Source organism: Bactrocera oleae, chromosome X (assembly GCF_042242935.1).
Source record: "Bactrocera oleae isolate idBacOlea1 chromosome X, idBacOlea1, whole genome shotgun sequence".
Taxonomy (NCBI): domain Eukaryota; kingdom Metazoa; phylum Arthropoda; class Insecta; order Diptera; family Tephritidae; genus Bactrocera; species Bactrocera oleae.
The window spans coordinates 67501-92342 of NC_091541.1; the positions used below are offsets into that span (position 1 = coordinate 67501).

At 44.5% G+C, this 24842-nt stretch overlaps 1 protein-coding gene, 2 non-coding genes and 1 pseudogene across 3 annotated transcripts; all 4 read right to left on the reverse strand.

Moving 5' to 3' along the window:
* Window positions 1–3808: 3808 nt before the first annotated feature.
* LOC138858048 (damage suppressor protein-like) lies at window positions 3809–14917 on the reverse strand. Its single transcript, XM_070112520.1, has 3 exons — window positions 14522–14917; window positions 8635–9123; window positions 3809–3823 (listed from the first exon to the last, which is right to left on the reverse strand). The coding sequence occupies exons 1-3, from the start codon at window positions 14915–14917 to the stop codon at window positions 3809–3811; spliced, it is 900 nt and encodes a 299-aa protein (XP_069968621.1).
* An 853-nt stretch (window positions 14918–15770) lies between these two features.
* On the reverse strand, window positions 15771–18543 carry LOC138858242 (large subunit ribosomal RNA; annotated as a pseudogene).
* Window positions 18544–19045: 502 nt separating this feature from the next.
* Window positions 19046–19224, reverse strand: LOC138858249 (5.8S ribosomal RNA). The gene has a single exon (XR_011397436.1). It is a non-coding gene; the product is annotated as a 5.8S ribosomal RNA (ribosomal RNA).
* Window positions 19225–19848: 624 nt separating this feature from the next.
* Window positions 19849–21838, reverse strand: LOC138858233 (small subunit ribosomal RNA). The gene has a single exon (XR_011397428.1). It is a non-coding gene; the product is annotated as a small subunit ribosomal RNA (ribosomal RNA).
* Window positions 21839–24842: the final 3004 nt, after the last annotated feature.

Consider the following 24842-nt stretch of genomic DNA (forward strand, 5'->3'; position numbering starts at 1 on the left):
AAGGACATATTTGTTGACATTCTCCCTAACAGCACCCTGAACGTAGAACCACGCATCCTCTACACTGCGTCCTTTCCTGAACCCATACTGTCTATCCGACCACATACCCCGCGTTAGCTCCTGAAGCCGTTCCACCATAACTCTTTCCAGCACTTTTCCAAGTACTGGAAGGAGACTGATGCCCCGATAAGAGCGAGGATCACTCCTGATCTTATCAGGGGACTTCAGGAGAGGTACAACCCTAGCAATTTTCCACTCGCGTGGAAAATAACCCTCCCACACGCACTTATTATAAATGGCCTCCAAGTATTCCGGAATGAACTTCCACAAGCTTTTGCACATCTCTCCGTTCAAACCATCAAAACCTGGGGACCGTTTAGACCTGACCAGGCCAAAGGCGTACCCCAACTCTCCATCGTCTAATGGAGGGACAGGTACCTCTTGTGCTTGAGGTACCTGAACCTCCGCCCTAGGAAAGAACGCTCCTAACAAAGCCCCCGCACACTCTCTCCACGTTGATAACATAGTGTCACCAACGCGAAGAGAGGTAACGTCCTCCCTCTTACGACCCCGGCAGATCCTATAAACCTGACCCCACGGGTCGTCCCTATTCTCACTCACGAAACTCCTCCACTCCTCTTCTTTAACTTTTACCAACATATCCTTATATTCCCTAGCAGCACAACTAAGTTCATGCCTAAGCTGGGACAGCCTGTCAGAATTGGACCGCCGAGCGCGTTGAAACTTTCGCCTCAATCGCCTGACAGTCCTCCTCTTCAAGGTTAACTCATGCGTCCACCACTTAATTTTCCTAACGATAAAACTTTCACACTTTCTAAGTACCCTATCATTAACCCCCCACACTACCTCATAAAGACGAGCAACCTGCTCATCAACCCCCAAATCCTCAAACGCTCTAAGCGGTATACCCAATACCGCTTCCCTGACAGATCGTCCATATTGGTTCCAGTCGATACCAGAGGTACGCCATCGCCGCAATGGACTCTCATACAGCGAGGGAGGGGATTTGGGAGTAACCATAATTTGGATCAAATTATGATCACTCAATCCCCACCCTCCCTTAACCTCCCATCTAGCTACGAACGCCCTATCTGCTGCCTGATTCATAAGCGTCACGTCAATGTCACTCACGCCCCCAGGCCCATCAAACGTGTACCATTCACTCGGCTCATTCACAATGTGGAGGTTTTTAGCCACCACCCATTCACTTAATGCCTCGCCTCGACTGTGGCTTTGATATCCAGACGAATGCCGGGATACCTTACTAAACCACATCGAAGACGAGGCATTCGCATCCAGCCCTAGGATAAATGGGCTACTACTCGCAAGTAGTAGTAGCTTATCCATGTAGCCCAGGTAGGGCTCTAGGGGCTCGCTAAATTTGCAGTACAAACTAGCTACAATCAGCCTACCGAACTCCCCCTCTATCGCGACACATACACCCAGTTGTGAGGAATCCACAACTACACAATCGTAGTTGGGATCACTCACAACAATTGCAGCATTAGCCCCAAGGTCCGTGAAGACCTTGAAACTACCAGGAAGACCCCGAACCACACCATTGGTGGCGTAGGGCTCCTGGAGTAAGGCAATGCCGCACCTCCCCTCAGCCATACACCCCCCCAATTCACACATTACGGCATACGCCCCCTGGCAGTTTAACTGTATAATCCCCCCCATCAGTGTCTGGCGAGGGCGCGCTCAACAATGCCACAGTATATCGGGCAGACAGCGGACATCATAAGATGCCCAGCTGGTCTACCCTTGAATGCGCAGTTGCGGCAATGGAGTGCATTGACGCAACTGGCAGCTCTGTGGCCTTCCTGACCGCACCTCCGGCAGACATCTGATTTGGCCCTACACACAGCCACTCTATGGTCGAAACTCATACACCGGAAGCAGCCAGCAACGGGGCTATCCGGTCGCACCCGGAAGGAGAACCACTTGATGTAGCACCTACCTGCCTCCAAGAGGGCGGACATCATTTTGTCCGTACCCTCAAGGACGACATTGGTGCTACCATCAGGGGCCACCTTCCAGGGACGACTGACCATCCTCACATCTGACCTCTGGGACGCCGGGCTAAAATCCTGAAGGTTCAGCCGGAGTAACTCTTCCATGAACTCATCATGGGAGATCTCCGTGTGAACCCCCTGGACTACAACCCGAGGACCCAACTTCCGGTTGACAGTCACGTCCAACCCCACCTCCCCGAATTTCGCGTTCATCGCAACTTTCTCCCTCTCTAAAACAGAGGGAGTGCGGATAACCGCCCCACCACCCTTAATTGGCCTAACCTCGTGGATCCTTACCCCCAGGGAAGGACCCACCTCCTTAACAACTTTTTTAATGACTTCCTCAGAGGAAGCTGCAGGCCCCTTACTCCTAACCACAACTGACCAGGTCTCAACAGGCTTCTGCGCCACCGGTGCAATCGCCTCCAGTACAGGTGCTGGGGGCGGAGGCATCGGTGCCGATGGAGCCGGCATTGACCTGCTCGGCGGCGAGGAGTGTCCTCCACAGCCTCCTCTAAGGGCGTCAACTTGACCACGAAGATGGGCATTCTCGGTTACTACCGTCATCAGAAGTGCCTCGTATTTCGAGGCAAGCTCCATCAGCCCCTTCGCGGTCCCTATAGCGAAATTTTCGGCCCCAAAAACTACTTCGCTTAGCTCCGCCGAAATTTTCTTAATAGCCGCGACATGGCTAACCGCACCACCCCCGACAACAACACCCCCCTTAAGAGCACCACGGTTGCTCGCGCCGCCCTTGCTCGCGCTCGTATTGCTCGCGCTCGTTTTGCTAGCGCCCGTTTTCTTCGCGCCCGTATCAACGCGCGCAACACCCACTTCGCCCTCGCCCGACTTTGCGGGGTGAACAGCCGCTTTTTCAGCGGTGTCACCGTTATCGCAACCGCTACCACTACCGCTCCCGCCCTCATCACCCCCCGTTTCTGCCGGCGACCCCAAACGCGCCTTCCGCCGTGGCGGGGACCTCACCGATGGCCTCACCGCCTCGTCTCCCGAAGTGTCCACCGTTACCACCGATGGACCGGACTCCTCACTCCCAGCGAGGGATTTAACCCTCCTCCTCCGTGGTGGAGGCATTCTTGCCTTCGGACGCCCTTTGGTAGGCTGATCCGCCGAACTTACCACTGACGCAGATGGCACTAGTTCAACAGATGCCGAAAACAGCCGCTCGCCAAGTACGTGCAACTGAACGCGCTGGAGAAAGTATCTCTAGCGCAGACCCGCTCTATAGCAGCGACGACCCAAGCGGACGATTAATGCGTTCTCGCTAGGGTACAGCCCACAACTCCAGCCAAAAGGCCTGGACAGAGGTCACTCAAATTGACCGCCGGACGGATCAATGTCCCCGTAACGGCCGCGAGTCGACCGATGTGGCGCTGGACCGAACCGATCCGTGGGTTAAACGCACACTGCTACGACCGTTTGTCTGCACACGGTACACTCACTTCGACACTGGACAGACGCTGGTACCTTTTGAGCAATCCTGCTCGAAACCTGCTGAAACTGGCCAACTGAACACCAGATGCCCAACACAACACTCCAAATAGGCGACTCTGCCGGCAAAGAATACCAACAATACGGCACTAAACTGGGGCTATGCAAAAAGTCCCCCACCAACAACAACGTGAACGACCACGTTGCGGTAGCACCTAAGGTACTGTACACAATATTAAAAAATATGTACTTACCGCTATTCCACCGAAAAATGCCCAAAAAACGCGCCAATTGTGCCCTTGCACGAAAAAACACACTCGCGGTCACGTACCCGAGCACTAACAACAAAACGCGAATACTCGCACAAAGCGAAATTCCGCAAGAAATTGTAGCAACAATTTCACACACTCGACAAGCAACGGTGCTTATGCTAACGCGTAAACAAATATCGCTCAAAAGAAAATACCGAAAAATCACCGAAAATTACTAATCACAACGATGCGCACGCACGTCTATTCGCGTCGGAATCCAAACAACGAATGAGTAGATAGGGACAACGTCCGGTGTGTTTAACGTGAGTACCTGCCGTCGACGGCCTTATCTCACGGCGCTCAAAAGCACAGCGTATCAATACAATGCGTTGATCAGCGCCCCAAAAATGCTAGGCATTTTTCAGTACCGATTGGTAGTGTGGAATGGACACACTACACACCTTGGTAAGGTTCGAGGCCTATCTAAAACCTCTGCCGTATTTTGGGTCCGGCACCCGGTTGCAATGCAACTCCACATTGAACTGACAAAACGTCAGTTCTTCCCGCATTTGGGTATAAACCACAACCACCACGATACTCCCCGAAGGGCCAGTCCGCACGAGCAGGTTGGAGCGAACTCCAAGGGCCCCTGCTCCCCGTGGTACCAGAATTAAGTCTCCGGTCAGACCTCGTAGCCGAAGCTACTACCAGTTGAGCCTCCATACAGCTCTGGACTGGTAACCAAGGGTTGAACCCCATACGCACATTACACTCACACACCTTTCACACAAGAAGCTAACCCTAACTCACAGTTAAACGCCTCCGCCGCCTAAACAATTCACGCGCAAACGACCCTAACTGTTCGGCATTCCGACTAGTGGAGATCACACCGCTAACATCTAACCGTCCATCAGTCCAGCTAATCCCCATACCCCCTAGATCCCTAATGTCCGAGTACATCGGGCACTCCGCGATCAAGTGAACCCAGTCTTCACGACGCGCCCCACACAAACACCCCGACCTATCAGAAAGGTGCCTCTGATGCAAAAATGCATTCAGAGGCCCATGCCCCGTTAACAAAAAACCCAGACTCAGACAAAATCTGAAGTCTGGGTTACCCTCAACGAACCTAACATCCCGGATGTACTCATAAGTCACCCGACCGTTAGGACTATTGTCCCAACGGTCTTGCCACCTACTCCTAACCCTATCATCTAGAAGCCTCTTGCTCCCTAGAAATCCCTCCCTCTCCACATCATCATCGGAAATCCAATCATTCCGCAGCAATGACACACTCAAGCCCCTTCTTAACCTGAATGCAACAGCTCGCTGTACAACAATCAGGTCAAGAGGGGGTGCACCTAGTAAAACCTGCATCGCATCCGTTGAAACGGTGCGACATACAGGCAAACATGCAAGCATCATGCAACGTTGCACCGAGAGGAGTTTTCGGCGACCAGAGACCGTCATCGCTGATTCCCACCATATTGCGGCTCCATAAGTGGCACAAGCCACAAATAGACCACAGTATATGGTGCGAACAGCACGGCGTCCAAGGCCCCAATCGCTCCTCAAGATGCGTCGCACTTTGCCTACGACCGCCTGCAGTCGCTCCTTCAGAATCGCTAAGTGTGGAGTAAAGCACATTCTTTCACTCATGGTCAGCCCCAGGTATTTGACTTGCGTCACATACCTGATGCTGACCCCATTCACCTTGACAATCGGTGGACGAACCGGCGATAATCTGCCCTTAAGCAGCATTGTCACCGTTTTGTCCATCGATATGTCTACCCCCACACCTAAACCCCAACTATTTACAATTTCTAAAAATTGTCCTCCCGCCCGCTCTAACTCAAATCGCGATCGACCTTCAACCAGAAGGAGAAGGTCGTCCGCATACGCACAACATTTACAGAGGGGTTCGAGCTGTCCAAGCAGAGAGTCCATCATGAGGTTCCAAATATATGGACCGCAGATGGATCCCTGCGGGCAGCCACGAACCACTCCGATCTCCACACTCCCATTCATTCCGACTAGAGAGGCTTTTCTGTCCGAAAAGTAACTCCGCCAAAGAGTAATTTCCGGACAGCCAAGCTCCTCCAGCCGTTGCAACACTCGATCCCAGCTTAGGTAATCAAATGCCCCCTTGAAGTCAACAAATATGCCAAGGACATATTTGTTGACATTCTCCCTAACAGCACCCTGAACGTAGAACCACGCATCCTCTACACTGCGTCCTTTCCTGAACCCATACTGTCTATCCGACCACATATCCCGCGTTAGCTCCTGAAGCCGTTCCACCATAACTCTTTCCAGCACTTTTCCAAGTACTGGAAGGAGACTGATGCCCCGATAAGAGCGAGGATCACTCCTGATCTTATCAGGGGACTTCAGGAGAGGTACAACCCTAGCAATTTTCCACTCGCGTGGAAAATAACCCTCCCACACGCACTTATTATAAATGGCCTCCAAGTATTCCGGAATGAACTTCCACAAGCTTTTGCACATCTCTCCGTTCAAACCATCAAAACCTGGGGACCGTTTAGACCTGACCAGGCCAAAGGCGTACCCCAACTCTCCATCGTCTAATGGAGGGACAGGTACCTCTTGTGCTTGAGGTACCTGAACCTCCGCCCTAGGAAAGAACGCTCCTAACAAAGCCCCCGCACACTCTCTCCACGTTGATAACATAGTGTCACCAACGCGAAGAGAGGTAACGTCCTCCCTCTTACGACCCCGGCAGATCCTATAGACCTGACCCCACGGGTCGTCCCTATTCTCACTCACGAAACTCCTCCACTCCTCTTCTTTAACTTTTACCAACATATCCTTATATTCCCTAGCAGCACAACTAAGTTCATGCCTAAGCTGGGACAGCCTGTCAGAATTGGACCGCCGAGCGCGTTGAAACTTTCGCCTCAATCGCCTGACAGTCCTCCTCTTCAAGGTTAACTCATGCGTCCACCACTTAATTTTCCTAACGATAAAACTTTCACACTTTCTAAGTACCCTATCATTAACCCCCCACACTACCTCATAAAGACGAGCAACCTGCTCATCAACCCCCAAATCCTCAAACGCTCTAAGCGGTATACCCAATACCGCTTCCCTGACAGATCGTCCATATTGGTTCCAGTCGATACCAGAGGTACGCCATCGCCGCAATGGACTCTCATACAGCGAGGGAGGGGATTTGGGAGTAACCATAATTTGGATCAAATTATGATCACTCAATCCCCACCCTCCCTTAACCTCCCATCTAGCTACGAACGCCCTATCTGCTGCCTGATTCATAAGCGTCACGTCAATGTCACTCACGCCCCCAGGCCCATCAAACGTGTACCATTCACTCGGCTCATTCACAATGTGGAGGTTTTTAGCCACCACCCATTCACTTAATGCCTCGCCTCGACTGTGGCTTTGATATCCAGACGAATGCCGGGATACCTTACTAAACCACATCGAAGACGAGGCATTCGCATCCAGCCCTAGGATAAATGGGCTACTACTCGCAAGTAGTAGTAGCTTATCCATGTAGCCCAGGTAGGGCTCTAGGGGCTCGCTAAATTTGCAGTACAAACTAGCTACAATCAGCCTACCGAACTCCCCCTCTATCGCGACACATACACCCAGTTGTGAGGAATCCACAACTACACAATCGTAGTTGGGATCACTCACAACAATTGCAGCATTAGCCCCAAGGTCCGTGAAGACCTTGAAACTACCAGGAAGACCCCGAACCACACCATTGGTGGCGTAGGGCTCCTGGAGTAAGGCAATGCCGCACCTCCCCTCAGCCATACACCCCCCCAATTCACACATTACGGCATACGCCCCCTGGCAGTTTAACTGTATAATCCCCCCCATCAGTGTCTGGCGAGGGCGCGTTCAACAATGCCACAGTATATCGGGCAGACAGCGGACATCATAAGATGCCCAGCTGGTCTACCCTTGAATGCGCAGTTGCGGCAATGGAGTGCATTGACGCAACTGGCAGCTCTGTGGCCTTCCTGACCGCACCTCCGGCAGACATCTGATTTGGCCCTACACACAGCCACTCTATGGTCGAAACTCATACACCGGAAGCAGCCAGCAACGGGGCTATCCGGTCGCACCCGGAAGGAGAACCACTTGATGTAGCACCTACCTGCCTCCAAGAGGGCGGACATCATTTTGTCCGTACCCTCAAGGACGACATTGGTGCTACCATCAGGGGCCACCTTCCAGGGACGACTGACCATCCTCACATCTGACCTCTGGGACGCCGGGCTGAAATCCTGAAGGTTCAGCCGGAGTAACTCTTCCATGAACTCATCATGGGAGATCTCCGTGTGAACCCCCTGGACTACAACCCGAGGACCCAACTTCCGGTTGACAGTCACGTCCAACCCCACCTCCCCGAATTTCGCGTTCATCGCAACTTTCTCCCTCTCTAAAACAGAGGGAGTGCGGATAACCGCCCCACCACCCTTAATTGGCCTAACCTCGTGGATCCTTACCCCCAGGGAAGGACCCACCTCCTTAACAACTTTTTTGATGACTTCCTCAGAGGAAGCTGCAGGCCCCTTACTCCTAACCACAACTGACCAGGTCTCAACAGGCTTCTGCGCCACCGGTGCAATCGCCTCCAGTACAGGTGCTGGGGGCGGAGGCATCGGTGCCGATGGAGCCGGCATTGACCTGCTCGGCGGCGAGGAGTGTCCTCCACAGCCTCCTCTAAGGGCGTCAACTTGACCACGAAGATGGGCATTCTCGGTTACTACCGTCATCAGAAGTGCCTCGTATTTCGAGGCAAGCTCCATCAGCCCCTTCGCGGTCCCTATAGCGAAATTTTCGGCCCCAAAAACTACTTCGCTTAGCTCCGCCGAAATTTTTTTTATAGCCGCGACATGGCTAACCGCACCACCCCCGACAACAACACCCCCCTTAAGAGCACCACGGTTGCTCGCGCCGCCCTTGCTCGCGCTCGTTTTGCTAGCGCCCGTTTTCTTCGCGCCCGTATCAACGCGCGCAACACCCACTTCGCCCTCGCCCGACTTTGCGGGGTGAACAGCCGCTTTTTCAGCGGTGTCACCGTTATCGCAACCGCTACCACTACCGCTCCCGCCCTCATCACCCCCCGTTTCTGCCGGCGACCCCAAACGCGCCTTCCGCCGTGGCGGGGACCTCACCGATGGCCTCACCGCCTCGTCTCCCGAAGTGTCCACCGTTACCACCGATGGACCGGACTCCTCACTCCCAGCGAGGGATTTAACCCTCCTCCTCCGTGGTGGAGGCATTCTTGCCTTCGGACGCTCTTTGGTAGGCTGATCCGCCGAACTTACCACTGACGCAGATGGCACTAGTTCAACAGATGCCGAAAACAGCCGCTCGCCAAGTACGTGCAACTGAACGCGCTGGAGAAAGTATCTCTAGCGCAGACCCGCTCTATAGCAGCGACGACCCAGGCGGACGATTAATGCGTTCTCGCTAGGGTACAGCCCACAACTCCAGCCAAAAGGCCTGGACCGAGGTCACTCAAATTGACCGCCGGACGGATCAATGTCCCCGTAACGGCCGCGAGTCGACCGATGTGGCGCTGGACCGAACCGATCCGTGGGTTAAACGCACACTGCTACGACCGTTTGTCTGCACACGGTACACTCACTTCAGCACTGGACAGACGCTGGTACTTTTTGAGCAATCCTGCTCAGAACCTGCTGAAACTGGCCAACTGAACACCAGATGCCCAACACAACACTCCAAATAGGCGACTCTGCCGACAAAGAATACCAACAATACGGCACTAAACTGGGGCTATGCAAAAAGTCCCCCACCAACAACAACGTGAACGACCACGTTGCGGTAGCACCTAAGGTACTGTACACAATATTAAAAAATATGTACTTACCGCTATTCCACCGAAAAATGCCCAAAAAACGCGCCAATTGTGCCCTTGCACGAAAAAACACACTCGCGGTCACGTACCCGAGCACTAACAACAAAACGCGAATACTCGCACAAAGCGAAATTCCGCAAGAAATTGTAGCAACAATTTCACACACTCGATAAGCAACGGTGCTTATGCTAACGCGTAAACAAATGTCGCTCAAAAGAAAATACCGAAAAATCACCGAAAATCACTAATCACAACGATGCGCACGCACGTCTATTCGCGTCGGAATCCAAACAACGAATGAGTAGATAGGGACAACGTCCGGTGTGTTTAACGTGAGTACCTGCCGTCGACGGCCTTATCTCACGGCGCTCAAAAGCACAGCGTATCAATACAATGCGTTGATCAGCGCCCCGAAAATGCTAGGCATATTTCAGTACCGATTGGTAGTGTGGAATGGACACACTACACACCTTGGTAAGGTTCGAGGCCTATCTAAAACCTCTGCCGTACTTTGGGTCCGGCACCCGGTTGCAATGCAACTCCACATTGAACTGACAAAACGTCAGTTCTTCCCGCATTTGGGTATAAACCACAACCACCACGATACTCCCCGAAGGGCCAGTCCGCACGAGCAGGTTGGAGCGAACTCCAAGGGCCCCTGCTCCCCGTGGTACCAGAATTAAGTCTCCGGTCAGACCTCGTAGCCGAAGCTACTACCAGTTGAGCCTCCATACAGCTCTGGACTGGTAACCAAGGGTTGAACCCCATACGCACATTACACTCACACACCTTTCACACAAGAAGCTAACCCTAACTCACAGTTAAACGCCTCCGCCGCCTAAACAATTCACGCGCAAACGACCCTAACTGTTCGGCATTCCGACTAGTGGAGATCACACCGCTAACATCTAACCGTCCATCAGTCCAGCTAATCCCCATACCCCCTAGATCCCTAATGTCCGAGTACATCGGGCACTCCGCGATCAAGTGAGCCCAGTCTTCACATCGCGCCCCACATAAACACCCCGACCTATCAGAAAGGTGCCTCTGATGCAAAAATGCATTCAGAGGCCCATGCCCCGTTAACAAAAAACCCAGACTCAGACAAAATCTGAAGTCTGGGTTACCCTCAACGAACCTAACATCCCGGATGTACTCATAAGTCACCCGACCGTTAGGACTATTGTCCCAACGGTCTTGCCACCTACTCCTAACCCTATCATCTAGAAGCCTCTTGCTCCCTAGATACCCCTCCCTCTCCACATCATCATCGGAAATCCAGTCATTCCGCAGCAATGACACACTCAAGCCCCTTCTTAACCTGAAAGCAACAGCACGCTGTATGACAATCAGGTCAAGAGGGGGTGCACCTAGTAAAACCTGCATCGCATCCGTTGAAACGGTGCGACATACAGGCAAACATGCAAGCATCATGCAACGTTGCACCGAGAGGAGTTTTCGGCGACCAGAGACCGTCATCGCTGTTTCCCACCATATTGCGGCTCCATAAGTGGCACAAGCCACAAATAGACCACGGTATATGGTGCGAACAGCACGGCGTCCAAGGCCCCAATCGCTCCTCAAGATGCGTCGCACTTTGCCTACGACCGCCTGCAGTCGCTCCTTCAAATTCGCCAAGTGTGGAGTAAAACACATTCTTTCACTCATGGTCAGCCCCAGGTATTTGACTTGCGTCACATACCTGATGCTGACCCCATTCACACGGACAATCGGTGGACGAACCGGAGACAATCTGCCCTTAAGCAGCATTGTCACCGTTTTGTCCATCGATATGTCAACCCCCACACCTAAACCCCAACTATTTACAATTTCTAAAAATTGTCCTCCCGCCCGCTCTAACTCAAATCGCGATCGACCTTCAACCAGAAGGAGAAGGTCGTCCGCATACGCACAACATTTACAGAGGGGTTCGAGCTGTCCAAGCAGAGAGTCCATCATGAGGTTCCAAATATATGGACCGCAGATGGATCCCTGCGGGCAGCCACGAACCACTCCGATCTCCACACTCCCATTCATTCCGACTAGAGAGGCTTTTCTGTCCGAAAAGTAACTCCGCCAAAGAGTAATTTCCGGACAGCCAAGCTCCTCCAGCCGTTGCAACACTCGATCCCAGCTTAGGTAATCAAATGCCCCCTTGAAGTCAACAAATATGCCAAGGACATATTTGTTGACATTCTCCCTAACAGCACCCTGAACGTAGAACCACGCATCCTCTACACTGCGTCCTTTCCTGAACCCATACTGTCTATCCGACCACATACCCCGCGTTAGCTCCTGAAGCCGTTCCACCATAACTCTTTCCAGCACTTTTCCAAGTACTGGAAGGAGACTGATGCCCCGATAAGAGCGAGGATCACTCCTGATCTTATCAGGGGACTTCAGGAGAGGTACAACCCTAGCAATTTTCCACTCGCGTGGAAAATAACCCTCCCACACGCACTTATTATAAATGGCCTCCAAGTATTCCGGAATGAACTTCCACAAGCTTTTGCACATCTCTCCGTTCAAACCATCAAAACCTGGGGACCGTTTAGACCTGACCAGGCCAAAGGCGTACCCCAACTCTCCATCGTCTAATGGAGGGACAGGTACCTCTTGTGCTTGAGGTACCTGAACCTCCGCCCTAGGAAAGAACGCTCCTAACAAAGCCCCCGCACACTCTCTCCACGTTGATAACATAGTGTCACCAACGCGAAGAGAGGTAACGTCCTCCCTCTTACGACCCCGGCAGATCCTATAGACCTGACCCCACGGGTCGTCCCTATTCTCACTCACGAAACTCCTCCACTCCTCTTCTTTAACTTTTACCAACATATCCTTATATTCCCTAGCAGCACAACTAAGTTCATGCCTAAGCTGGGACAGCCTGTCAGAATTGGACCGCCGAGCGCGTTGAAACTTTCGCCTCAATCGCCTGACAGTCCTCCTCTTCAAGGTTAACTCATGCGTCCACCACTTAATTTTCCTAACGATAAAACTTTCACACTTTCTAAGTACCCTATCATTAACCCCCCACACTACCTCATAAAGACGAGCAACCTGCTCATCAACCCCCAAATCCTCAAACGCTCTAAGCGGTATACCCAATACCGCTTCCCTGACAGATCGTCCATATTGGTTCCAGTCGATACCAGAGGTACGCCATCGCCGCAATGGACTCTCATACAGCGAGGGAGGGGATTTGGGAGTAACCATAATTTGGATCAAATTATGATCACTCAATCCCCACCCTCCCTTAACCTCCCATCTAGCTACGAACGCCCTATCTGCTGCCTGATTCATAAGCGTCACGTCAATGTCACTCACGCCCCCAGGCCCATCAAACGTGTACCATTCACTCGGCTCATTCACAATGTGGAGGTTTTTAGCCACCACCCATTCACTTAATGCCTCGCCTCGACTGTGGCTTTGATATCCAGACGAATGCCGGGATACCTTACTAAACCACATCGAAGACGAGGCATTCGCATCCAGCCCTAGGATAAATGGGCTACTACTCGCAAGTAGTAGTAGCTTATCCATGTAGCCCAGGTAGGGCTCTAGGGGCTCGCTAAATTTGCAGTACAAACTAGCTACAATCAGCCTACCGAACTCCCCCTCTATCGCGACACATACACCCAGTTGTGAGGAATCCACAACTACACAATCGTAGTTGGGATCACTCACAACAATTGCAGCATTAGCCCCAAGGTCCGTGAAGACCTTGAAACTACCAGGAAGACCCCGAACCACACCATTGGTGGCGTAGGGCTCCTGGAGTAAGGCAATGCCGCACCTCCCCTCAGCCATACACCCCCCCAATTCACACATTACGGCATACGCCCCCTGGCAGTTTAACTGTATAATTCCCCCCATCAGTGTCTGGCGAGAGCGCGCTCAACAATGCCACAGTATATCGGGCAGACAGCGGACATCATAAGATGCCCAGCTGGTCTACCCTTGAATGCGCAGTTGCGGCAATGGAGTGCATTGACGCAACTGGCAGCTCTGTGGCCTTCCTGACCGCACCTCCGGCAGACATCTGATTTGGCCCTACACACAGCCACTCTATGGTCGAAACTCATACACCGGAAGCAGCCAGCAACGGGGCTATCCGGTCGCACCCGGAAGGAGAACCACTTGATGTAGCACCTACCTGCCTCCAAGAGGGCGGACATCATTTTGTCCGTACCCTCAAGGACGACATTGGTGCTACCATCAGGGGCCACCTTCCAGGGACGACTGACCATCCTCACATCTGACCTCTGGGACGCCGGGCTGAAATCCTGAAGGTTCAGCCGGAGTAACTCTTCCATGAACTCATCATGGGAGATCTCCGTGTGAACCCCCTGGACTACAACCCGAGGACCCAACTTCCGGTTGACAGTCACGTCCAACCCCACCTCCCCGAATTTCGCGTTCATCGCAACTTTCTCCCTCTCTAAAACAGAGGGAGTGCGGATAACCGCCCCACCACCCTTAATTGGCCTAACCTCGTGGATCCTTACCCCCAGGGAAGGACCCACCTCCTTAACTACTTTTTTAACGACTTCCTCAGAGGAAGCTGCAGGCCCCTTACTCCTAACCACGACTGACCAGGTCTCAACAGGCTTCTGCGCCACCGGTGCAATCGCCTCCAGTACAGGTGCTGGGGGCGGAGGCATCGGTGCCGATGGAGCCGGCATTGACCTGCTCGGCGGCGAGGAGTGTCCTCCACAGCCTCCTCTAAGGGCGTCAACTTGTCCACGAAGATGGGCATTCTCGGTTACTACCGTCATCAGAAGTGCCTCGTACTTCGAGGCAAGCTCCATCAGCCCCTTCGCGATCCCTATATCAAAATTCTCGGCCCCAAAAACTATTCCGCTAAGTTCCGCCGAAATATTCTTTATAGCCGCTACATGGCTCACCGCACCACCCCCGACAACAACACCTCCCTTAAGAGCGCCACGGTTGCTCGCACCGCCCTTGCTCGCGCTCGTATTGCTCGCGCTCGTTTTGCTAGCGCCCGTTTTCTTCGCGCCCGTATCAACGCGCGCAACACCCACTTCGCCCTCGCCCGACTTTGCGGGGTGAACAGCCGCTTTTTCAGCGGTGTCACCGTTATCGCAACCGCTACCACTACCGCTCCCGCCCTCATCACCCCCCGTTTCTGCCGGCGACCCCAAACGCGCCTTCCGCCGTGGCGGGGACCTCACCGATGGCCTCACCGCCTCGTCTCCCGATGTGTCCACCGTTACCACCGATGGACCGGACTCCTCACTCCCAGCGAGGGATTTAACCCTCCTCCTCCGTGGTGGAGGCATTCTTGCCTTCGGACGCCCTTTGGTAGGCTGATCCGCCGAACTTACCACTGACGCAGATGGCACTAGTTCAACAGATGCCGAAAACAGCCGCTCGCCAAGTACGTGCAACTGAACGCGCTGGAGAAAGTATCTCTAGCGCAGACCCGCTCTATAGCAGCGACGACCCAAGCGGACGATTAATGCGTTCTCGCTAGGGTACAGCCCACAACTCCAGCCAAAAGCCTGGACAGAGGTCACTCAAATTGACCGCCGGACGGATCAATGTCCCCGTAACGGCCGCGAGTCGACCGATGTGGCGCTGGACCGAACCGATCCGTGGGTTAAACGCACACTGCTACGACCGTTTGTCTACACACGATACACTCACTTCTACACTGGACAGACGCTGGTACCTTTTGAGCAATCCTGCTCGAAACCTGCTGAAACTGGCCAACTGAACACCAGATGCCCAACACAACACTCCAAATAGGCAACCCTGCCGGCAAAGAATACCAACAATACGGCACAAAACTGGGGCTGTGCAAAAAGTCCCCCACCAACAACAACGTGAACGACCACGTTGCGGTAGCACCTAAAGGTACTGTACACAATATTAAAAAATATGTACTTACCGCTATTCACCGAAAAATGCCCAAGAAACACGCCAATTGTGCCCTTACACAAATAAAAACACACTCGCGGTCACGTACCCGAGCACTAACAACAAAACGCGAATACTCGCACAAAGCGAAATTCCGCAAGAAATTGTAGCAACAATTTCACACACTCGAAAAGCAACGGTGCTTATGCTAACGCGTAAACAAATATCGCTCAAAAGGAAATGCCGAAAAATCACCGAAAATCACTAATCACAACGATGCGCACGCACGTCTATTCGCGTCGGAATCCAAACAACGAATGAGTAGATAGGGACAGAGGGAATCTCGTTAATCCATTCATGCGCGTCACTAATTAGATGACGAGGCATTTGGCTACCTTAAGAGAGTCATAGTTACTCCCGCCGTTTACCCGCGCTTACTTGAATTTCTTCACTTTGACATTCAGAGCACTGGGCAGAAATCACATTGTGTCAACACCCGTTAGGGCCATCACAATGCTTTGTTTTAATTAGACAGTCGGATTCCCCAAGTCCGTGCCAGTTCTGAATTGATTGTTAATTGATAATCGTTATAATTTAAAAAGTATCTATACAATAATAAATCCTTTAGAAATTTTAGCAAGAAAGTTCCACAATTGGCTACGTAACTACTATCCGGGGAACAAGAATCGAAATTCTCTATTTACCCAGAACGAGTACATAAACCATGGTATTGCTTCCCAATCAAGCCCGACTATCTCAATCTTCAGAGCCAATCCTTATCCCGAAGTTACGGATCTAATTTGCCGACTTCCCTTACCTACATTATTCTATCGACTAGAGACTCTTCACCTTGGAGACCAGCTGCGGATATTGGTACGGCCTGTTGAGAAGTTTGCGTAACCCCACCATAAATTTTCAAGGTCCGAGGAGAAAATATCGACACAACAGTAAATGTCATGCTCTTCTAGTCCATCTACCATATCTCTCTTCGAAAGACTTCCATGGTAGTACGACTATAAAACAGAAAAGAAAACTCTTCCGATACCTCTCGACGGCTTCTTTATGGTCGTTCCTGTTGCCAGGATGAGCACAAGGCCCATTTTTAATAACAAACGGATACTCAACAGGTTACGGAATTGGAACCGTATTCCCTTTCGTTCAAAATTATTCAAGTGTTTAATTACTATGGAATAAAAATTCATTCATTTCATTTCATTAAAACTTGAAAATTTTCGGCTTTCGCCTTGAACTTAGGACCGACTAACTCGTGATCAACCACTGTTCACACGAAACCCTTCTCCACTTCAGTCCTCCAAGGTCTCATTCGATTATTTGCTACTACCACCAAGATCTGTACCAATAGCGGCTCCATGCAGGCTTACGCCAAACACTTCTAAGCACACCATTGTACCCTCCTACTCACTAAAGTTTCAAAATTTATAATCCAACCGAAATTGTATTATAAATCATGTACTTTAGCGGTAATGTATAGGTATACAACTTAAGCGCCATCCATTTTAAGGGCTAGTTGCTTCGGCAGGTGAGTTGTTACACACTCCTTAGCGGATTACGACTTCCATGTCCACCGTCCTGCTGTTTTAAGCAACCAACGCCTTTCATGGTATCTGCATGAGTTGTTAATTTAGGCACCGTAACATTACGTTTGGTTCATCCCACAGCGCCAGTTCTGCTTACCAAAAGTGGCCCACTGGGCACATTATATCATAACCTCAACCTTCATATCAAGAAAGGTGAGGTTCTTACCCATTTAAAGTTTGAGAATAGGTTAAGGTCGTTTCGACCCTAAGGCCTCTAATCATTCGCTTTACCAGATAAGATTATTTTACATAATTTTTAAATGCACCAGCTATCCTGAGGGAAACTTCGGAGGGAACCAGCTACTAGATGGTTCGATTGGTCTTTCGCCCCTATACTCAATTCTGACAATCGATTTGCACGTCAGAACTGTTTCGGTCTTCCATCAGGGTTTCCCCTGACTTCAACCTGATCAAGTATAGTTCACCATCTTTCGGGTCACAGCATATATGCTCAAGGTACGCTCCAGTTAGAGGTATAAATAATAATAAATTATCATTATACATAACTATATGGAACGCCCCGGGATTGAATTAATAATGTAATACATTAAAAATTAATCCCATTATTAATACAGTTAAGTTAATTTCGCCATTAGGTTTAATATAACCCAATGACTTGCACATATGTTAGACTCCTTGGTCCGTGTTTCAAGACGGGTCCCGAAGGTATCCTGAATCTTTCGCATTGTTAATCATATAAATGCATACAATTAATATTAAAATCAATGATAATAATATTATTGTAAAATTCAAAAGAATTTTAGCATTATATATAATAAAATCTATCAACACTTTATCAAATCATCAGTAATTATTCTATGTTAATAAGCTAAAAGCAAATTAATTTGAATAAACTTAAAAACCAATGATCTTTTGATAAATATTTTATTATGTTAATAGATTACAATGTCCTTATATGAAAAAAATGCACACTATTACTATAATATTTAAAATTAAATACTACAGTTATAATGATGAATTTTTCATAATGGATATTCAGGTTCATCGGGCTTAACCTCTAAGCAGTTTCACGTACTATTTAACTCTCTATTCAGAGTTCTTTTCAACTTTCCCTCACGGTACTTGTTTACTATCGGTCTCATGGTTATATTTAGTTTTAGATGGAGTTTACCACCCACTTAGTGCTGCACTATCAAGCAACACGACTCTTTGGAAATATCTTTCTAGTAATCATTAACGTTATACGGGCCTGGCACCCTCTATGGGTAAATGGCCTCATTTAAGAAGGACTTAAATCGTTAATTTCTCATACTAGATATTAAGATATTCCATACACTGCATCTCACATTTGCCATATAGACAAAGTGACTTAGTGCTGAACTATTTTCTTTTCGCTCGCCGCTACTAAGAAAATCCTTGTTAGTTTCTTTTCCTCCCCTCATTAATATGCTTAAATTCAGGGGGTAGTCCCATATGAGTTGAGGTTGTATAAAATATATTTTAGATTGATTTGTTTATTTTTATTTAATTTTTTTGCTATTTGCTATTTTAAAGAAATATATTTTTATATCTTGATTACTCAATATTATTCAATCTTTTCATCCCTTTTTAAAATTCATAATATAATAATTAATAAAATTAACAACATTATTCCTCCACATATCATATATTTTTTTTTATTATAAATTTTTCTCAATACAATAGAGTGAATTAATTCTAGAATAAAAATTTATTTTATGCTAGACATTCCTCTTATGTATTATTTAATATAATTTAAATAATGTTGAAAATTTTTTCTTTTATGGGAATACTAAGATTCTCATTTATCATAAATTTTCGTTCAAATATGAGGTATTCAAGAATATATTTTCTATATTTCTTTTTATGCTATTAATATTATGGATTGAAAAATACAATCCAATAATATGCCATATGCTTAAATTCTATTAATTGACTAAAAGAATAAGCAACTAATTTAGCATAGTCTTACAACCCTCAACCATATGTAGTCCAAGCAGCACTTTAAAATTAATTAAAGTACATAACAGCATGGACCGCAATATGCGTTCAAAATGTCGATGTTCATGTGTCCTGCAGTTCACACGATGACGCACAGTTTGCTGCGTTCTTCATCGACCCATGAGCCGAGTGATCCACCGCTTAGAGTGATAATTTTTTTGTATTTTTTTAATTCAAAGTCAAAGAATTTTAATTTATTGAAAGTATTAATAATTAATCAATAATAAATTTTTAATACATAAGTTTAAAACATCTTTCAATAAATTGTAATTTTAAACCCAAACATTTGCAGCTGCGCATGTCTTAGGTCAACAAAAACAGTAATACCTTTTATATATTATTTTCTTCTCTATTTGTGCGTTTTCTTTTTTTAAATTTTTCAACATGTTTTTAATCACAAATAGAAAATACCATAAAAAAAAGGTATTACACACGTTAATGTGAACAAGTTAACTTATCATTTATAATATTTTATATAAATATCACAATTAAATATTATTTTCTATATAAATAATAAGCACAGCTATATGTTTAAAGGTTTTTTTATTGCGTTCAAATACAATGTATGCGAAGTTCACAATATAATATATATTGTCATAATGCATTACAAGGAGTTAAAAAAAAAAAAAAAACAGAAAAACATTCAAAACATTGTATAATTCAAAACATTTTGAATGAAAAGAACAAAAAGAAAACTTTTTTTTCTTTTTTATTCTTTTTTTTTATTTTGTTTTTATATAATTATTTTTTTTTCTTTTCGGATAGGAACACAATAATGATCCTTCCGCAGGTTCACCTACGGAAACCTTGTTACGACTTTTACTTCCTCTAAATAATCAAGTTCGGTCAACTTTTGCGAAACAACCGTGAAACACAAGGCGTCACAGTGATCACGTCCGGAGACCTCACTAAATAATTCAATCGGTAGTAGCGACGGGCGGTGTGTACAAAGGGCAGGGACGTAATCAATGCGAGTTAATGACTCACACTTACTGGGAATTCCAAGTTCATGTGAACAGTTTCAGTTCACAATCCCAAGCATGAAAGTGGTTCAGCGGTTTACCCGGACCTCTCGGTCTAGGAAATACACGTTGATACTTTCATTGTAGCGCGCGTGCAGCCCAGGACATCTAAGGGCATCACAGACCTGTTATTGCTCAATCTCGTTACTGCTAGACGCAATTTGTCCATTTAAGAAGCTAGTGTCCTTATAATGGGACAAACCAACAGGTACGACTCCACTTATATAAACACATTCAAACACTTGTACATTCAAGATGAACGCATGAATGAAGGCTATATAAGCTTCAACACCATAATCCTGAAAGCATCTATTTAATATATTTGAGTCTCGTTCGTTATCGGAATTAACCAGACAAATCACTCCACGAACTAAGAACGGCCATGCACCACCACCCATAGATTCGAGAAAGAGCTATCAATCTGTCTTACACGCTTATGTTCGGACCTGGTAAGTTTTCCCGTGTTGAGTCAAATTAAGCCGCAGGCTCCACTCCTGGTGGTGCCCTTCCGTCAATTCCTTTAAGTTTCAGCTTTGCAACCATACTTCCCCCGGAGCCCAAAAGCTTTGGTTTCCCGGGAAGCGACTGAGAGAGCCATAGTAGTAGCTACACCCAATTGCTAGCTGGCATCGTTTATGGTTAGAACTAGGGCGGTATCTGATCGCCTTCGAACCTCTAACTTTCGTTCTTGATTAATGAAAACATCTTTGGCAAATGCTTTCGCTTAAGTTAGTCTTACGACGGTCCAAGAATTTCACCTCTCGCGTCGTAATACTAATGCCCCCAAACTGCTTCTATTAATCATTACCTCTTGATCTAAAAACCAATGAAAGTAGAACAGAGGTCTTATTTCATTATTCCATGCACAAAATATTCAGGCATTTGGAGCCTGCTTTAAGCACTCTAATTTGTTCAAAGTAATTGTACCGGCCCACAACAACACTCGATGAAGAGCACTGAAGCAGGTTTAAATAGGAGGAATATATAAAAAATACATTGTATTAATTATATATAAGAACTCCACCGGTAATACGCTTACATACATAAGGTAATGTACATACCACAATTATAGTTGTACTACCCGTATGAAGCACAAATTCAACTACGAACGTTTTAACCGCAACAACTTTAATATACGCTATTGGAGCTGGAATTACCGCGGCTGCTGGCACCAGACTTGCCCTCCAATAGGTCCTTGTTAAAGGATTTAAAGTGTACTCATTCCAATTACAGGGCCTCGGATATGAGTCCTGTATTGTTATTTTTCGTCACTACCTCCCCGAACTGGGAGTGGGTAATTTACGCGCCTGCTGCCTTCCTTAGATGTGGTAGCCGTTTCTCAGGCTCCCTCTCCGGAATCGAACCCTGATTCCCCGTTACCCGTTGCAACCATGGTAGTCCTAGATACTACCATCAAAAGTTGATAGGGCAGACATTTGAAAGATCTGTCGTCGGTACGAGACCATACGATCTGCAAGTTATCTAGAGTTCAACCAATATAACGATCGAATAATCGCTTGGTTTTAGCCTAATAAAAGCACACGTTCCAAAAGGTCCGTGTTTATTTTGCATGTATTAGCTCTAGAATTACCACAGTTATCCAAGTAACTGTTAACGATCTATGGAACCATAACTGATATAATGAGCCTTTTGCGGTTTCACTTTTAATTTGTTTGTACTTAGACATGCATGGCTTAATCTTTGAGACAAGCATATAACTACTGGCAGGATCAACCAGAATAATATATATTTCTTTTTTATATAATATTTTTTATATTATATAAAAGTTTAAAATGATATTTTCTTATTTGAAAATTATACACAAATACACAAAACATAAAAACATTTACAATATACACAACAATTTTTCTATGTTTCTTTCTTTATTATATTTTTTTTCATTATATTTCATTTCTATTGTGTGATTTTGTAATGGATTTTTTTAATTTTTGTTTTGGTATCGTGAAAAGAATTTTCGTTCTCTATACATATTATTATTTAATTATTATGTAAGAACGATATTTCTTCTTATATTGGCAAAATTTTCAAATAATATCATTCTATACATTTTACTTTATTTCAATGCATATAGTAATATATATACCTTTTTTTAAGAGTATATACATTTTTTTCTTGATTTGAAATTAATAATTTCAAATTCTATTATATTTATTTCAATAATAAATATATGATAAAAAGTATTTTCGGGTGCAACACTTTAATATTTTATTTTATTTAAAAACCATCCTTTTACACATATATTTTATGAGTAAATATTAGAATAGCTCACAAATAAAACTAAAATATTGTTTAATATTTATTTCTACAATATGTTAGTATAGAATAATAGATTTTTTATGTTTTTGTATAAAACAAAATCTATTTCTATTTAAACTAACTGTAGGAAACCAGGAATAAAAAACGCTCATTATATACAATATGTTAGTACAGAATATAGAGTTTTGTATAAAACAAAATCTATTTCTATTTAAACTAACTGTATAAAAACCAGGAATAAAAAACGCTCATTATATACAATATGTTAGTACAGAATATAGAGTTTTGTATAAAACAAAATCTATTTCTATTTAAACTAACTGTATAAAAACCAGGAATAAAAAACGCTCATTATATACAATATGTTAGTACAGAATATAGAATTTTGTATAAAACAAAATCTATTTCTATTTAAACTAACTGTATAAAAACCAGGAATAAAAAACGCTATTATATACAATATGTTAGTACAGAATATAGAGTTTTGTATAAAACAAAATCTATTTCTATTTAAACTAACTGTATAAAAACCAGGAATAAAAAACGCTCATTATATACAATATGTTAGTACAGAATATAGAGTTTTGTATAAAACAAAATCTATTTCTATTTAAACTAACTGTATAAAAACCAGGAATAAAAAGGCACACAAAATCAACTTTCATTTTCATATTTACTTAAAAATACATATAAAGTAAAAAATATTTCCATATAAATACTAAGTAAATAAAGTCATACAAGTATGAAAATTTTCATACAAGTACTAAATACATAAATCATATAAGTATAGTAATATTCATACTTATAAGTATTTAAAAACAATTTCTTACTAATAAACTAACATAATGAATTCAAATATATAAAAGTATAATACATTTCCTAGCAGTAAAAAATTTTCATATAAGTACTAAATGTATAAAGTCTATGAAGTAATAAATTTTCATATAAGTACTATTTCAGTATATGTCAATTTGAGCAGATTTGTGCAAATTTGTTATAAATGTTCTCTCCCATGTTGACGTTACCAACCCGAAAATATATGGAAAAATTCTTTTAACCTATTTAAAATTTAAAAACTCATATATACGTGGGTAATTTATATCATTTTCAAATATCGTCATGGTCATAATACAACTAATAACATCAAAAGTATTTTTACAATCGATTTTTTTTTTTAAATTTTTAACTTGTATGACTTCATATTTAATACTTATATGAAAATTTATTACTTCATAGACTTTATACATTTAATACTTATATGAAAATTTATTACTTCATAGACTTTATACATTTAATACTTATATGAAAATTCATTACTTCATAGACTTTATATTTTTTATACTTATATAAAAATTTATTACTTCATAGACTTTATATTTTACTTCATAGACTTTATACATTTAATACTCATATGAAAATTTATTACTTCATAGACTTTATATATTTACTACTTATATGAAAATTTATTACTTCATAGACTTTATACAATTAATACTTATATGAAAATTTATTACTTCATAGACTTTATACAATTAATATTTATATGAAAATTTATTACTTCATAGACTTTATACAATTAATACTTATATGAAAATTTATTACTTCATAGACTTTATACAATTAATACTTATATGAAAATTTATTACTTCATAGACTTTATACATTTAATACTTATATGAAAATTCATTACTTCATAGACTTTATATTTTTTATACTTATATAAAAATTTATTACTTCATAGACTTTATATTTTACTTCATAGACTTTATACATTTAATACTCATATGAAAATTTATTACTTCATAGACTTTATATATTTACTACTTATATGAAAATTTATTACTTCATAGACTTTATACAATTAATACTTATATGAAAATTTATTACTTCATAGACTTTATACAATTAATACTTATATGAAAATTTATTACTTCATAGACTTTATACAATTAATACTTATATGAAAATTTATTACTTCATAGATTTTATATATTTACTACTTATATGAAAATTTATTACTTCATAGACTTTATACAATTAATACTTATATGAAAATTTATTACTTCATAGACTTTATACAATTAATACTTATATGAAAATTTATTACTTCATAGACTTTATACAATTAATACTTATATGAAAATTTATTACTTCATAGACTTTATACAATTAATACTTATATGAAAATTTATTATTTCATAGACTTTATACAATTAATACTTATATGAAAATTTATTACTTCATAGACTTTATACAATTAATACTTATATGAAAATTTATTACTTCATAGACTTTATACAATTAATACTTATATGAAAATTTATTACTTCATAGACTTTATACAATTAATACTTATATGAAAATTTATTACTTCATAGACTTTATACAATTAATACTTATATGAAAATTTATTACTTCATAGACTTTATACAATTAATACTTATATGAAAATTTATTACTTCATAGAC